We start from the raw sequence: 15,558 nt of genomic DNA, 5'->3' as shown, positions 1-15,558 counted from the left end.
ATAAATTTGTATGAAAAATGAGTAAGAATCAAAGTCTTTCTTCTTATTCCTCTTCCTCTTTACCTTGTTTAGGCATAGAGCGGCGAGTGCAGAATGTTCCCCAATATCCATTCTGGGAACCAATCGAAGTGTACTTTCGATTTGAAGGGGAGATTTGCTACGAACCTGGAGTTAGCTTTACAACGAGATCGAGTCAATGAGTCTCAGCCACTCACAGCCCCTCTGGAAAAAGTTAGCTGCCTAAAACAACCTCCCGATTTCAGCTACAGGCTTTATATCACCCGAGGCCTTCTCAGGAAGCCGCGAGGAAAGTCGAAAGAGTTGAAAAAGAAATTGCCCCCAAGCACGGTGCAGGAAGAGTTGCAGAGGATAAGGTCCAATTTATTTTTCTCCATCGTGGAACGTGAACAGGAGCCCAAAATCATTACAAGGTTCCCCCACATGGGTCCCTACGAAGCCCAGCTAATGTTTGTGAAGATGGGAAAGTTCAAGAGCAGCAAATACCAAGATCCAAAACCATTTGACTATAGACAGGTAAAGGGAAGGATGAATTGAGATAGAGGCAACTGGAAAAGGCTGGCCTTTGGTGGGGAGGGGGGATTGAGGCAATGCGCTGCACCAGGTGTGGATAGGCTACAAGGCTTCTGGAATCTACTTTGTGCTGTCCCAGATGTCTTGGGACATTTATGCACAATCTCACTTTCAATACCATTTACACAGTTTTGGAGTGGACATATCGCTTTGTTTCCTGTCAATGCATGTCCCATGACTTCTTGCTTAAAACACTTAACTTTTCATACTACAAATGTTCCGGGTTTGTTTGATTGTTTTCCTGCTTTCATTGTGCTGCAGCGCAAGACTTTCCCTCCAGACAGCAATAGTAACTAACATCAGGGAAGCGTCACAGAGCAACTAATAAAGCAAAATAAGCTGTGGATGGTCCACAGCATAAATCTACCACAAATGCATTATTATTGCGTCAATGGCATGTTGCAGAATAACCTGCAAACAACAACAACCAGCCAAGACGGACTGATAGGGGCCATTTATTTATTTGTTTGTTTTAACTATACGGCCGTACCTTGGTTTGCGAACGCCTTGTGAGTTGAACGTTTTGGCTCCCAAACGCCGCAAACCCAGAAGTGAGTTTTCCGGTTGGCGAAGGTTCTTCGGAACCCGAACGTCCAACGCGGCTTACGCAGCTTCTGATTGGCTGCAGGAGCTTCCTTTGGGGGGGGGGGGACTTGATTTCATTCTCCTCGAAAGGTGAACCTACCTAATTCACACGTCCCAAAATAATACATGAATCAAAACACAGCCATCCTTTGAAATTTGCATTTCTCCAAATTTTGCAGTGTGCTTCTCCGGCCAAGGAATACATACAAAAATGCATGTACTAGAGGAAAGCATGCATATAAAAGCATGAAAGACAATAACATACAACAGGAATACTGCTTTGTAAAAATGTCAGTATTGGGCAAAATTGTATGCTACAAGGCTGATGAATTTTCATGAAGACTTAAAAAAAACCCTAATGTGAAGAACGAAAAATAAATATTAGAAAAATGAGAAAATGAGAGAACCCTAAATTGACAGTTTCGCCTATCCCAACCTACATAACACAGAAGCTACATCATTTCTGATGGGTGTGTCTAAAACAGGCATAGGCAAACTCTGGCCCTCCAGATGTTTTGGAACGACAATCCCATGATCCCTAGCTAACAGGACCAGTGGTCAGGGATGATGGGAGTTGTAGTCTCAAAACATCTGGCGGGCCAGAGTTTGCCTATGCCTGGTCTATAAAGTACACACACACCAAGAAACACACACAAGCAACAGAATTTAGTGTCTCCACAAGATGGCACTATTGCAACAAATGCTTTGGTCAAATGAATTCAGTGATGTGGATCACATTTATCTTTTCCTTATAGTGTAGTTGGGTTATGTGGTTATAGTAGCCTTTCAAAAATGTCTTTGAAGCCTCAGGGCTCTTGAGAAACTTTTTAAACATTAAGATCTTCATCTTCAATCATGGTACTCTGTTGGTGACTGGATTTTTTCATGAGACTTAAATTATTTTATAGAGTCACATTAATGTCCAATACAGCCATTTCTAATGCATTTCTTTGTTTTTCTCCATTCAACCACAACACAAATTAACAGGTTAACCCTCCCTGTGGTATTAAAAAAACCAACAATACCTTTACTTTTCTCGCACCGAACTTTTAAGGTTGCAGCTAGGACAGGAGGCCTTTCCACCTGGTCCTCAGGACTCTTCCTAGGCCTCATCCCTTCCGAGGCCAAACCCCTCACTGGATCTGCACCCTTCTTGAGTATTTTGCCTGGAAGATGCAGAGAGGTGTGGGGCAGTTCTGAGCTAGATGAACTTCCTCAACAGAATGGTCTTCCTAGATGGTCTTCCTCAACAGAAGACAGCTTCCTATGTCCCTATGAGTGTTTCTGGCTGGCTGGAATATGTTCTTCAGCCCTTACTTCAATGAAGGACAGAGAAGGGTGCATGAGTACATGTAGGGAATAGCCTACCATACAAAGGTAAACTTTAGAATTGTTGTTCTCCTACTTTTCCCTCTCATCTCATGTACCACTAGCATGCAGCAGGTTGCTTAAACGGAAATGTGGCCCCAAGCAGAAATTGGTCCTCAGACCTGATTTAAAAGTTTTTTTTTTCGGGACTTCCGGAGGCGGCGCGACCGGTAATGGCTGCCTTCTCCGAGTAAGGAGAAGGGAGCTCCGCTGTAAACGGGTCGTCCGCTACGGCGAAGCGGAGACCCATTCAGGAAAACCACAGGTGGCAGAAGCCTGTGGTCTCGGGACCCGGCGGGCGCCAGAAGCAGCCCCCAAAACGTTGAAGGGACCCCGTAAGGGGCTCCGGATCGCGGAGGGGGTAGCGGCGCTGTGGGTCGTTGCGCAAACAGCGAAGTGAAGCCGCGTTGCTGTTGCCGGTCAGCGCTGTCCTTTCTTCCTGCAACTTTTCTGAATTTTGGAAACTACAACCCGTGAGTAAATTTGGACATTGAAAACTTTCTGAAACTTTTGTCAACTTTCTGAAACTTTTTGAGAACTTTCTGAAACTTTTAAAACTTTTTTAAAAAAGTTGAAATTTGGCTGAAAACGGAGTGAGGATAAGCAGGAAGCCCATCTCCCGCTATACTGAACTTTAAGCAAAGAGCAGGAGGAGTGGAGACAAAAAGTTATGCGTTAACTAAATGCTGGCACCCTGTTAAAGCAGTTTTCTGAGTGAAAGACTTTGAGCTATTGACTTTTGCTGGTCATATTGGGAGTGCATTGATACTCTTCTTCTGTGGAACCAGTGGATTACAAAATAAATAAGAATCTCTGGTGCTGGAGCTGCCTGGAAGAGCACCAGTTTGCAACTTTGGATACATTGAATTTAGGTTTTGAAACATTCTGAGTTGGAACTGGATACTTTGAAACTGTTGCAGTCAAGGCACTGTAAGAAACACTGTTTTGCTTTAAGTTTTACTCTGCTAAAAATAATACATTGTGGAGGCGATGGACATGGATTTAAATTTACAAGTTTAACTTGGATTTGATCTTTTCCCTGAAGACGTACTAAGCTCCCTCTAGAGGATTTTGGATTTACAGCAGTGACTTTGTCCTACTTTCCCTTTCCCGGCCTCTGTTTGACTATTGTATCTGGGACTCTGCTTTCTCATGGGAACAACTTGGATTGACCTTGGATTACAGATAACTTTGGAATGAGTGGCGCAAGGAGAAGAGGAAGGACTAAACAAACAACTCTAACTTTATCTGCAGCCTCACAGCGCAGATCTTCTGTGCCGGCCTTGCCTTCCACTTTGCCTCCAGACATAGAGGCGGCCTCCCTAATACAGGCAGGGGAGGGAGAGACAGAGGAGCTGCACCTGGGAGATATGGCTTCAGGGACAAGTAGCTCTGTCTTGGAGAAAATTTTGGAGAAACTGGAGGCTCTGGACAAGAAGGCTGATTTGCATACAGCTAAAATTGAACAGAACACAGAAAGCTTGAATAAGCTGACTGGACAAGTTGCACGGAATGCCCAGTCTATTGGAGAATTAAAGGAGGCTGTAGGTGAAAATCGTAAACTGGCTGAAGATACTAGTCAAAGACTGGAAGAACTTGAGAAAGAAGTAAGACCACTCAGCAAACAAGTTGGAGAACATCAGATTTACTTTTCGATGACAGAACTGCGAAACAGGGAGACCAACTTGAGGATACGGTCAATACCAGAGGTGGAAGAAGATAATTTTATTGAATTTCTAACTAAGGAATTTGCCAAGTTTTGGAAGTTAGAGGAAAAAGACTTCAAAATCGTATCTGCTTTCAGGCTTGGCAGAGTCAGAAGGACAGAGAAGCCCAGAGATTGTTTGATAACACTGAGATCAAAGGAGGAAAGGGACAAGATTTTGGGCCTGCACTACGAAAAGTCACTAGACATTTTGGGCAAGAGAATTGAAATCTACAAGGACATTCCTAAGCAGTTGCTGGACCTTAGATCTAACTACACGGAATTGGCAAGACTGTTGAGAAGCAACGCAATTATCTTCAGGTGGGAGTTCCCACAAGGATTATCCTTTACCTACAGAGGGAGAAAGATCAAAATCAAAACAGTGGAAGATAGAGACAAGTTTTTGGGAGCACACGGAGAAGACCTCCACAAAGGACTTGGATTGCCAGCGCCAGAACTTCCAGGGGAGCCCGCCCCCTCGGATCCTCAAGGACCGGAGAACAAGGTACCACCCCAGAAAGAATAACCAGACCTATCCAGGATGTCTCTGCAGCTTTTGAGCTGGAACATAAATGGCTGTAACAGTCCCGAAAAAAGGTCTAAAATTTTTCATATTTTAAAAAAGGAACAATTGGACATTATATGCTTACAAGAAACACATGTGATTAGGCTCCATAGAAAGGTGTTAATAAATAAAAGGCTTGGTCAAGAATTTATATCATCGGATACAGTTAAAAAGAGAGGTGTGGTGATCTATGCAAAAGAGAGCCTTTCACCAAAATTTCTCTTTAAAGATGAAAGTGGAAGAATCCTCGCAATAGAAGTACAGTATCAAGGAGAAAAAATTTTGATATTAGGAATTTATGCTCCAAATGAAGGAAAATCGGATTTTTATAAGAAGTTGCACGAGACCATGCTGGATTATCTGGATTACAACAACGTCATCATGATGGGGGACATGAACGGGGTAGTATCAACAAATATGGATAAGTCACAGAACCAGAACATTACTAAAGAGGGAAGACTACCTAAGACCTTTTTTGAAATGACTGACAATATGGACTGGGTTGACATCTGGAGAGTTAGAAACCCCTTGGGAAGAGAAGGAACATTCTTTTCTGAAGCTCAACTGACTTGGACACGAATCGACCAAATATGGATAACTAGAAGTCTGGCACCTAAGGTGAGGAAGGTGAAAATCTGCCCTAAAACATGCTCCGACCATAACGCCTTGAGAATGGATATGACATTGATCCCAACCGGCTCCTTTAGATGGAAGATGAATGATGGCCTGTTTAGAGACCAAAGAATTGTAAAGAAGGCCCAAAAAACTTTAAAGGACTATTTTGAGATTAACTTGAACACTACGGTGGAAAAAAGAACTATCTGGGATGCAAGTAAAGCTGTGATGAGAGGGTTCTTGATTCAACAGAATTCTTTAAAGAAAAGATTGCAAAATGAAAAGAAAGATAAAATTCTGGAAAGTATCAAAGAGTTGGAGAAGAAGTTAAGATCTAACCCGAAGTCCCAACCGATTCTGAGAGAAATTAAACTTTATCAGGCACAATATTCCAAACTGATAAATCAGGAAATAGAATGGAAGATTAAAACAATGAAACAAAAAACTTTTGAATCGGCAAATAAATGTGGGAAACTGCTAGCCTGGCAGCTGAAAAGGAGACAAAGATTGAATACAGTAACAAACTTAGAGGTTGAAGGAAGGAACATTCAGAACCCGGGAGAGATTAGAAAGTGCTTCCAGAGGTATTTTAAAAAGTTATACACTCAAGGGCCACAAGATGAAATAGAGATTACACAATTTTTGGAGAGAAATGGATTAGCAAAGCTGTCAGAAGAAAATAGAACAATTTTGAATGGCAAAATAACACGACAAGAGATTGAACAGGCCATCCAGAGTCTGAAACAGGGCAAATCACCAGGGCCAGATGGACTGACCTCTAACTACTATAAGACATTGAAGGATTATTTGATACAACCTTTGTTGGAGGTCAGTAATGAAATAATGGAGGGGAAGAAGGCGCCTGAATCGTGGAAAGAAGCATTTATCACATTGATTCCAAAGTCAGAAACTGAAAAGACACAACTCAAGAACTACCGTCCCATCTCCCTTTTAAATGTGGATTACAAAATATTTGCAGATGTTTTGGCACGAAGATTTAAGAAAGTTTTAAGTGAGATAATCCATAAAGACCAGGCAGGCTTTCTCCCGGGCAGACATATGTTTACTAACACAAGGAACATCATAGACATATTGGAACTTTTACAAACAAACATAAACACTAAAGCAGTTTTAATTTTTATAGACGCGGAGAAAGCCTTCGACAACATATCTTGGAAATTTATGAAGGGGAATTTAAAAGAAATGGGAGTGGGACGGGGGTTTGAGAACGGGATTGAGGCAATATATTCAGAACAAAAGGCTAAACTGATAGTTAACAATGTGGTTACAGAAGAGTTTAAAATTGAAAAAGGTACACGACAAGGCTGCCCGATTTCCCCATTACTGTTTATTTCGGTTCTGGAAGTGCTCCTGAATATGATTAGGGGGGACAGGTTGGTGGAAGGGATTCAGGTCGGAGCGAAACAATATAAACTTAAAGCTTTTGCAGATGACCTAGTTCTGACATTACAGGAGCCGGAGTCTAGTTTGAAAAGAGTACTACAACTGATTCAAAACTTTGGTCGAGTGGCAGGATTTAAGTTAAACAAGCAAAAAACTAAAGTTTTGGGGAAAAACTTGACAGATACTGAGTTGGAACAGCTTCAGAAAGAGACAGAACTAAATGTGGTTAAAAAAGTTAAATACCTAGGGGTAAACATAACAGCAAAAAATCTGAGTTTATTTAAAGATAATTATGAAAAATGTTGGTCAGAGATTAAGAGAGACTTGGATAGTTGGTCAAGACTAAAACTTTCTTTGTTGGGCCGAATAGCTGCCATCAAGATGAATGTATTGCCAAAAATGTTATTTTTGTTTCAGACACTGCAGATTGTAGACAAGACAGAGTGCTTCCGGAAGTGGCAGAAAGATATTTCTAAATTTGTCTGGCAGGGCAAAAAGCCCAGAATCAAATTTAAAATATTAACAGATGCGAAAGAAAGAGGGGGCTTTGCCCTGCCAGATTTAAAGTTGTATTATGAAGCTGCAGCTTTCTGCTGGTTAAAAGATTGGTTACTTCTTGAAGATACGGATGTCTTGGATTTGGAAGGTTTTAATAACGCGTTTGGATGGCATGCATATTTATGGTATGATAAAGCTAAGATAAATAAGGCCTTCAAGAACCATATTGTCAGAAAATCAGTTTTTAATGTCTGGACAAAATATAAAGACTTACTGGAGAATAAAACTCCGAGGTGGCTGTCACCCCTGGAGGCTAAGGCTCGGAAAAGAGCCAATATGGAGGCCAACTGGCCAAAATATTGGGAGATAATAGAAAAGGATGGTGACAACTGGAAATTGCAGAGTTTAGAAAAGATGAGAGACAAAGTGCGAGACTGGTTACAATATGCTCAGATTAAAGAAGTGTTTAAAAATGACAAAAAGCTAGGATTCCAAGTGGAAAAGTCAAAGTTAGAAACTGAACTGTTAGAACCTAAGACTAAGGTACTTTCAAGAATGTATAACTTGCTGCTGAAATGGAACACACATGACGAAATGGTAAAATCAACAATGATAAAATGGGCGCAGGACATTGGGTATAATATTATGTTTGAAGATTGGGAAAGGTTGTGGACCTCTGGGCTGAACTTCACTGCATGTAATGCGTTGAAGGAAAATGTGATGAAAATGATGTATAGATGGTACATGACCCCTGTTAAACTGGCTAAAATATACCATTCGTCTGATAGCAAATGTTGGAAATGTAAGGAAAATGAAGGAACATTTTTTCACCTCTGGTGGACCTGCCCTAGAGTGAAGGCCTTTTGGGAGAAGATATATAATGAATTAAAAAAGGTGTTTAAATACACCTTTACTAAGAAACCAGAGGCCTTTCTCCTGGGTATTGTAGGCCAGAGTGTGTTAAAAAAGGACAGAACATTCTTTATGTACGCAACAACAGCAGCAAGAATATTAATTGCCAAGAATTGGAAAACTCAGGAGCTACCCACTGTGGAAGAATGGCAGATGCAACTGATGGACTATATGCAATTAGCCGAGATGACCGGCAGAATTCGAGACCAGGGAGAAGAAAGGATGGAAGAAGACTGGAGGGAATTCAAGATTTATTTACAAAAATATTGTAATTTGGCTGAGTGTTGAATTGGATGCCAGTGCAGATAATTGTCTACCATTAAATTAGATTTAAGGCTGAATTATATGTCAAACCAAATTAAGATTATTAATTAAGATGAGTTAAATGATAATTTGTTTGAAATAAATTTAATAATGATGTAAGTGTATGCGGGAGGTGTGGGGGAGTCCCATGTAATAATTGAGAGATGTTAAATGGACAATGATAAGTTGTGCTTATCTAATATATGCTTTATTTGAAAACTTCAATAAATATATATTAAAAAAAAAAAAAAAAAAATAAAAGTTTTTTTTTTCATTGAAAGACGGCCCTGCTTATGCAGTCACCTGTGAACCTTATGATGTTAACAAGGGGCAGGTGTTTACTAGCAGAACCGGTTAAGAATGTGTATACGGAGATGATTATCCGAGGTGCTTTGAAAAGCTAAGATTAGTATTTCCGTACTAAACTTACTGGATAACTTATTCCTGCCTTAAACCAGGAAGTGACTGTATATTATTAACGACAGCTGTGTGTCTTCTGTTGACTTTTGAGAGCCTCAGAAGTTTACAAATCAGTTTTATTGATGTTAGCTGAGCAGTTTAACAACTGAGTATGTGGCAAGAAATGAGCTCTGTCCAGTTCCTGGATCACTTATTGTTTGTTTATTTCTTTTAGAGAATCTCTACCCTACCTTGCAATCTGCTAAAATAAGTGTCTTTAACCTTTTCGGACCCATGACCCACTTTTAACCCAAACATGCATTTGGAGACCCATTTCTTAGTCTTTTACCACATATTTGCAGAGTGCTCCTGTTGCCACCCACCTTGAATCAGGCTGCCACCCACTAGCTGAAGACTAAAGTGGTACCTTGGTTTATGAACTTAATCCGTTCCAGAAGTCCATTCTTAAACCAAAGCGTTCTTAAAACCAAGGTGTGCTTTCCCATAGCAGCAGGGGACTCAGTTTACAAATAGAACACACTCAACAGGAAACATAACATGTTCTGCTTCCAAGGCAAAGTTCACAAACCAAAACACCTACTTCCAGGTTTGCAGCATTCTTAATCCAAGTTGTTCATAAACTAAGCTGTTCTTAAACCAAGGTACCACTGTAGTGCCGTAAAAGGACCCCGGTGTTACCTCGAGACTGAAACACAACAATACAAAAAAACCCACCCACAAAATCCACCCAAGTAACATAAATAAATAAAGCAAAATACGGGTTATAAATCCATTAAAAACAGCAGCATGAAAGAAATGTAGAACAGCTCACTTATTAAAGCTATGTACACAGTGTATATTTAAAACACATGACTTCCCACCCAAAGAATCCTGGGCGCTGTAGCTTGTGAGTATGCTGGGAATTGTCCTAATGTGAAAGATAAACTACAGTTCCCAGGATTCTTTGGGGGGAAGTCATGTATTTTAAATGTGTGGTGTATATCTATCTGTATTGCCTTTGCTTTAAAAGTACAGTGCCACAGCAGGAGGTAAAAAAAACCCTCGACAAACCTAAAAAAATTTAGAAGCATGTCAAAATAAAATAAAATAACCCTGTTTGCTATATCCACAAAGAAGTCGCTGTGAATGGGCAGTAAGAATGACAAGCACCAAAGCATTGCTCCCAAGTTGTTTGCCAGCAAATCCAGGTGTTCCCTCTTCATGTTTTTCCCCATGCAGTATGAGCCAGATAGACCAAATTTTGTGACCAGCTATGCCAGAGACCCTCTGAATCTAAAGTTGAAATCCCAGTGTTTAAGCAAAGGTAAGTCCTCGCTGATCTTCAGAAGCAGGTATGACGCCCATTTCGTGCTTCAGAGGAACAGTACAGTTTGAACATCATGTTCTCTCAGTAATAAATTGGATTGGGAAGCTTGTGTTGTGCTGGGCATGGGGTGTGGTGTGGGATGTGGCTCTCAAGACTCTCTCCAGGCTGCGCTTCCTCCTCCTGGTCCTGCTTTGCACCCTCCTTCCTTGCCTGAAATATGTCCTTGAAATCTGATAATGCTTCTTACTTACTTGGGTGGAGGATAGATAGGGATGCATGAGTCAATATACTATATACTGTCTAGCGGCCTATGGTATAATTCCACTGGATAGCGCAGTTGGTTAGAGCACGGTGCTGATAATGCCAAGGTTGCAGGTTGAATCCCCATATGAGACAGCTGCCTATTCCTGCACTGCAGGAGGTTGGACCAGATGATCCTCAGAGTCCCTTCCAACTCTAAAATTCTATGATTCTAGAAAGGTAACATTAATGTCTGCTGCTCTACCAACTTTTGCTGCTGGCCCTGCCTCCCACAGGCCTGCAGCCCTCAGAAGGTTGCCCACAAGACAATGTGGCCCCTATAAGCTGAAAAGGGCTCCTCATCCCTGTAATAAGTAATAGAATCATAGACTCATGGAGTTGGAAGGTACCCTGAGGATCATATAGTACAACCCCCTGCTGAACTATCCAGGAAGTTAAAGAGGGTTGCAACTGGCTCCCGGTACGTTTCCGAACACAATTCAAAGTGTTGGTGCTGACCTTTAAAGCCCTAAATGGCCCCAGTCCTGTATACCTGAAGGAGCATCTCCACCCCCATCGTTCAGCCTGGACACTGAGGTCCAGCTCTGGGGGCCTTTTGATGGATCCCTCACTGTGAGAAGTGAGGTTACAGGGAACCAGGCAGAGGGCTTTCTTGGTAATGGCACCTGCCCTGTGGAACGCCCTCAGATGTCAAAGAAATAAACAACTATCTGACTTTTAGAAGACATCTGAAGGCAGCCCTGTTTAGGGAAGTTTTTAATGCTTGATGTTTTATCGTGTTTTTAATATTTTGTTGGGAGCCACCCAGAGTGGCTGGGGAAACCCAGCCAGATGGGAGAGGTAACACCACCACCACCAACAACAAGTTGTTGTTGTTGTTGTTGTTAAACTCTGATAGTATTAATCTTCATTAAGCAGACATATTAAGTAGTTGGCCCACACAACAGCCATTATTTCCTTTAGGGAACAATAGTAATAAAGGTTAGTTTCTGGCATATTTCTAACACAAAACATTAATGCTAAGATTCTCATTTGACTGTTTATAACACTCAAAAGTCAACATATCATTACAAACGGGTGATTGTGAAGCTTGGCTAGGGCAGTCTAAATCTTCCTCTTTTGTTCTTACCCCACTTGAATTTCACTTGCCATATTTGACCATGCTGCTGCCATTTAGCAGTGTCCTACGTGCTCTGGAGAATGTGTAAGTGGCACTGATAGACGAGTTCAGAACTGAACATCTACGCTAACTGGTTGCGATCTATGGAGCAGCAAGCTCAGCAGAAGGCCGAACATCTGCTGTTGCATTTACAAAACTTCATGCGAATATGTGTCCACCTGTTAGGTAAATGGGATACAGCAAGAGGCACAGGTATATGATGTGCCTGGTGCAACTCTGGCTGCTGATTATTTATTAAGATATGCATGGCACTTGATTATAAAAGCAAATAATTTTGGTTTGCAAAATGAGTAAAACAGTGGAATTATCAGTAAAAAAAGAGTTAAGAACAACTATTTAAAACATTTTTTTGGGGGGGAACCCCTCAATAAGCAAACAACAACAACCCCACCCCAGAATAAAACATATATCAATGTTCTACCTATCTTGGTAGGCTTGCCTAAATGAAACTGTTTTACCAGGCACTGACAAGAATACAGAGAAGGCCCCTGGCTGTCCCCTTGTTACTTTCAATTTATATGTACGCTTTTATACTAAAGGTAATCTCCAGGCACTATCATACCAGTAATCCAACATCGCACCCTTTAATAAATCTTCCCAAAATCTAGTAATAGTTACAGTGGCAGACATTGGGCTCTCAAATTTTTGTGTCACCCTGTGCAATGCTAAAAATTGGCACACACAAACCCCACCTCTCATGCTCCCTTCTGCGTAGTTGTGGCATCCCTTGCGGTTACTGGTGCCCAGGGCAGCCAGACCGGTGTGGTTCCTCTAAAACTCGTTAGTTGCTTTGGCTGCAATTCTGTTAGTCCTATTGGCTCTTGTGGGACTTACTCCCAAGTAAACACAATAGGATTGTGCTGCATGTGCTTTCAAATCCTTTCCCTGTCAGCAGTAATGCACAGTATGGATTCTGAGCACAAACTGCCTTTTGTTTGCTATCCCTCTTCAGTCCATGGACTCCATCCTCTCGCGGAAGAAAAGGGGGGACCCCGATCCAAGGAAAGATTCACCACCTGCTACAAGCCTCAAGAACTCAAGTGGGATTCGAAGTTACTTCTGCCAAAGGAGCCCTGGCCTACTAAACCTGTTTCCTTCACAGTTAGTACAACACTCTATAATTCCCTTCCCTTCTTTGCATCTTCTTCCACTGAGCTCATATTTGGAATAGAAATCTGTGGGTGTTCTGAATGTTTTTTTAAAAAAATAAAATAAGGTCATTGCTTTGCTGAAGTACTTGGGAGTTTCTGCAAAGCTGATAGCTAGCCAGATTCTAACCTAAGGTGATATAATTAGAAGACAGGCTGTGGGTTGTTTTTTAAAATGTCTGTCTCATAAACAGGTTCTCACAGGTGGAAGATATTTGTAGGCCTGCTGCTATTTATAGTTTTGTTTGAAAACTGTAACTGTTTCTCTTGCAAAATGCCATGAATGACAGTGTGTTGCTTCACACCATCAGATATGGGGATACTTTGTAAAAAAAAAATATTTTTTTTAGAAAAAGCAAAAAATACACTGTAGAACCTTGGGTACATTGGCTACATTGCAGGCTGAAAGGAACAGATTCACCCAGTTTTCGAGGGATCAGAAGCGACTTGGGCTTTCTGACAAATTATAGACTTTTCCTAATGAGGCATGAATGACTCTTGTGTTCTTTTAAACGGAAACAAGCCAGAGCCATTTCAGAATGTGGGAGGCATAATTTTCCTGAGCTAGTCTTGGAGATTCAAATGCATGTTGGCAAATAGTGTAATAGCATGTGTAGAATCTTGCCTACTGTTTAATGTTGCTTGAGCTGCAAATGCTCTTAAATTATAAGCACTAATACACGTGGAAGAAAATTCCATTGTAACCAGTAAGGTTTCCGTCTGATCCCCTGCTATAGATACACTATATTGGGGATAAGGAACCTTTGACCCTTCAGATGTTGTTAAACTACAATTCCCATAATTCCTGAATTTGGCCATGTTGGCCAGGGCTGATGGAATCCAAAAACCTCTAGATGACCACAGGTTCCCCACTGATGCCCCATATGGAATGGGGCACCTCCCTGACATTGGGTGAGGATGCCCGTATGCACATGCAAAGTTTTGGATTGTAGCTATGAAGATATCCGTTAAGAATTTTTAGTCACTTTAGGGAATAGCATACTAAGATTATGTTGTTTATGGTGAATGCTTGAATTTGTTCCTGCTTTGTTTAGATGCTACACAAAGTAGGTATAATCACAGATGCATGTATTCATGTGCCAGCATTTGCTGGGCAGCACAGAACCCAACTTTCTGGTTTGGCAACTTTTTAGAGCTACATAGAAAATAATGGGCAGATATTTTTCTTGCAAAGCAGGGCCAGCCCACCTATGAGGCAAGGGGAGGTGACTGCCTTGGGTGGCAGAATTCACAGGGGCAACAGATCTGGCCTCCAAGGCATGCATTGCCCACTGCGGTGCGCTCCTTGGAAGCTGGGTCTGCTGCCTCCTTGGTAGCACCCCCCATGCCAACTCTATAGTGGTCTCTTGGCTAATAGGAGGTGCTGCTGTTCTCCCTCCCCTAGGGAGGAAATAGCAAGGGCTGCCTTCTGGAGTCTCCTAGGCTCTGCACCTGCCTAGTGCAGGCGTAGGCAAACTCGGCCCTTCCAGATGTTTTGGGACTACAGTTCCCATCATCCCTGACCACCGGTCCTGTTAGCTAGGGATCATGGGAGTTGTAGTCCCAAAACATCTGGAAGGCTGAGTTCGCCTACGCCTGGCCTAGTGTGATTCAGATTGGGCCCCTCCGACCCACCATGATTCACTGCTGGTTAGGTGCCCTGTACATTATCCTGTCCCTCCTGTAAGTTCAGATGTTTACTGCTGCCCCCAACCTATGCTTTCTGTTATTTTATTTGTTCCTCTCTCTTTTTGTTCTTCCGATTTGCAACTTTTCAAAATGGAGGGGGGGAACCTCTTGAAAACTCAGCAGCATTTTAGCGCAAATTTCTACAAATAAACACATTTTTGTGGGCTGTTGTGACTGACGTGCACATTTAGGAAGGAATCCTCTATTGTAGATTCTGCAACCCACCCATTGAATTCCCCCACCGGCCAGATGAGTCAGCGCTTCGCAGATAAGGAATAATAAACGACGCCATCAATCTTGACCGCCGGAGCAGGAAGACTAGAAGGCAAGCGTTGGTTAAAATTACTCCTGGGCACTGGATTACCTCTGCGGTAGCTGTAGCCTGGAGACAGGGCCTGAGCGGAGTTTTAATACTCGGGGAAGGGAAAGAGCCAAGCCGAAGTTTTGGAGCCAGGTCAGGGGAGGACCAGAGGAGATCATAGGCCTGGGCGGGCAGTTGAACCCGACGGGCTTGAGGACCCAGCCTCCCTCTTGAGACGTCTTCTCCAGCTGCACTTCGTCATCCTAACAGCGAGAGTGGAAAGCTGTGAGGCTGTGAGGCTTCGGGTTGCTGGAATTACACTCTGAGAGGTGAAGAAGTCTTTTGGCAGAGAGGGGTGAAGAGAGAGGAGACGGAAGTTTAAATTAAACAAAACAAAGCCTGGAAATTCACAAAGCACTCTTCAACGAACTGCGGAGAAATCCCTGTAGTTAAATACTCAGCTGTACAGCTAAATCATTGACTGTGGTAGGAAGTCCCCTTCTTCTTTCCTGTATTACTCACATTATTTAGCTCATATCTACTGTGGCTATGGGCAAGAGGAAACGCCTCAGAGAAGCAGAGGAATTACTGCTTCTCCCTAGCCCCAAGCTACAAGCTAAAGGAAGAAGAGATCAGCCAAATTTTCAAGCAGCAGTTACCACATACAATAGATTTCTTCCACTAAGTGACTTGGATGTAGCTAATAA

General features: G+C 42.1%; 1 protein-coding gene across 7 annotated transcripts in view; it reads left to right on the top strand.

The window, feature by feature from the left end:
- The window catches only part of LOC310660609 (uncharacterized protein C7orf78), a 34,107-nt gene that overhangs the window by 9,639 nt on the left and 8,910 nt on the right, over nt 1–15,558 (top strand). For all 7 annotated transcript variants that reach the window (XM_083405502.1, XM_083405499.1, XM_083405503.1 and 4 more), the window contains 3 exons: nt 73–534; nt 10,185–10,269; nt 12,666–12,814. In XM_083405502.1, coding sequence (XP_083261628.1) covers nt 94–534; nt 10,185–10,269; nt 12,666–12,814 — 675 coding nt within the window. In that variant the 5' untranslated portion in view covers nt 73–93. The remainder of the gene's footprint in view (nt 1–72; nt 535–10,184; nt 10,270–12,665; nt 12,815–15,558) is intronic.

The sequence above is a fragment of the Podarcis tiliguerta genome, assembly GCF_965153285.1.
Source record: "Podarcis tiliguerta genome assembly, chromosome: 12".
In the NCBI taxonomy this organism is placed as follows: domain Eukaryota; kingdom Metazoa; phylum Chordata; class Lepidosauria; order Squamata; family Lacertidae; genus Podarcis; species Podarcis tiliguerta.
Note: the sequence above shows the minus strand (reverse complement) of the source record. Positions and strands in the feature narration are given on the sequence as shown.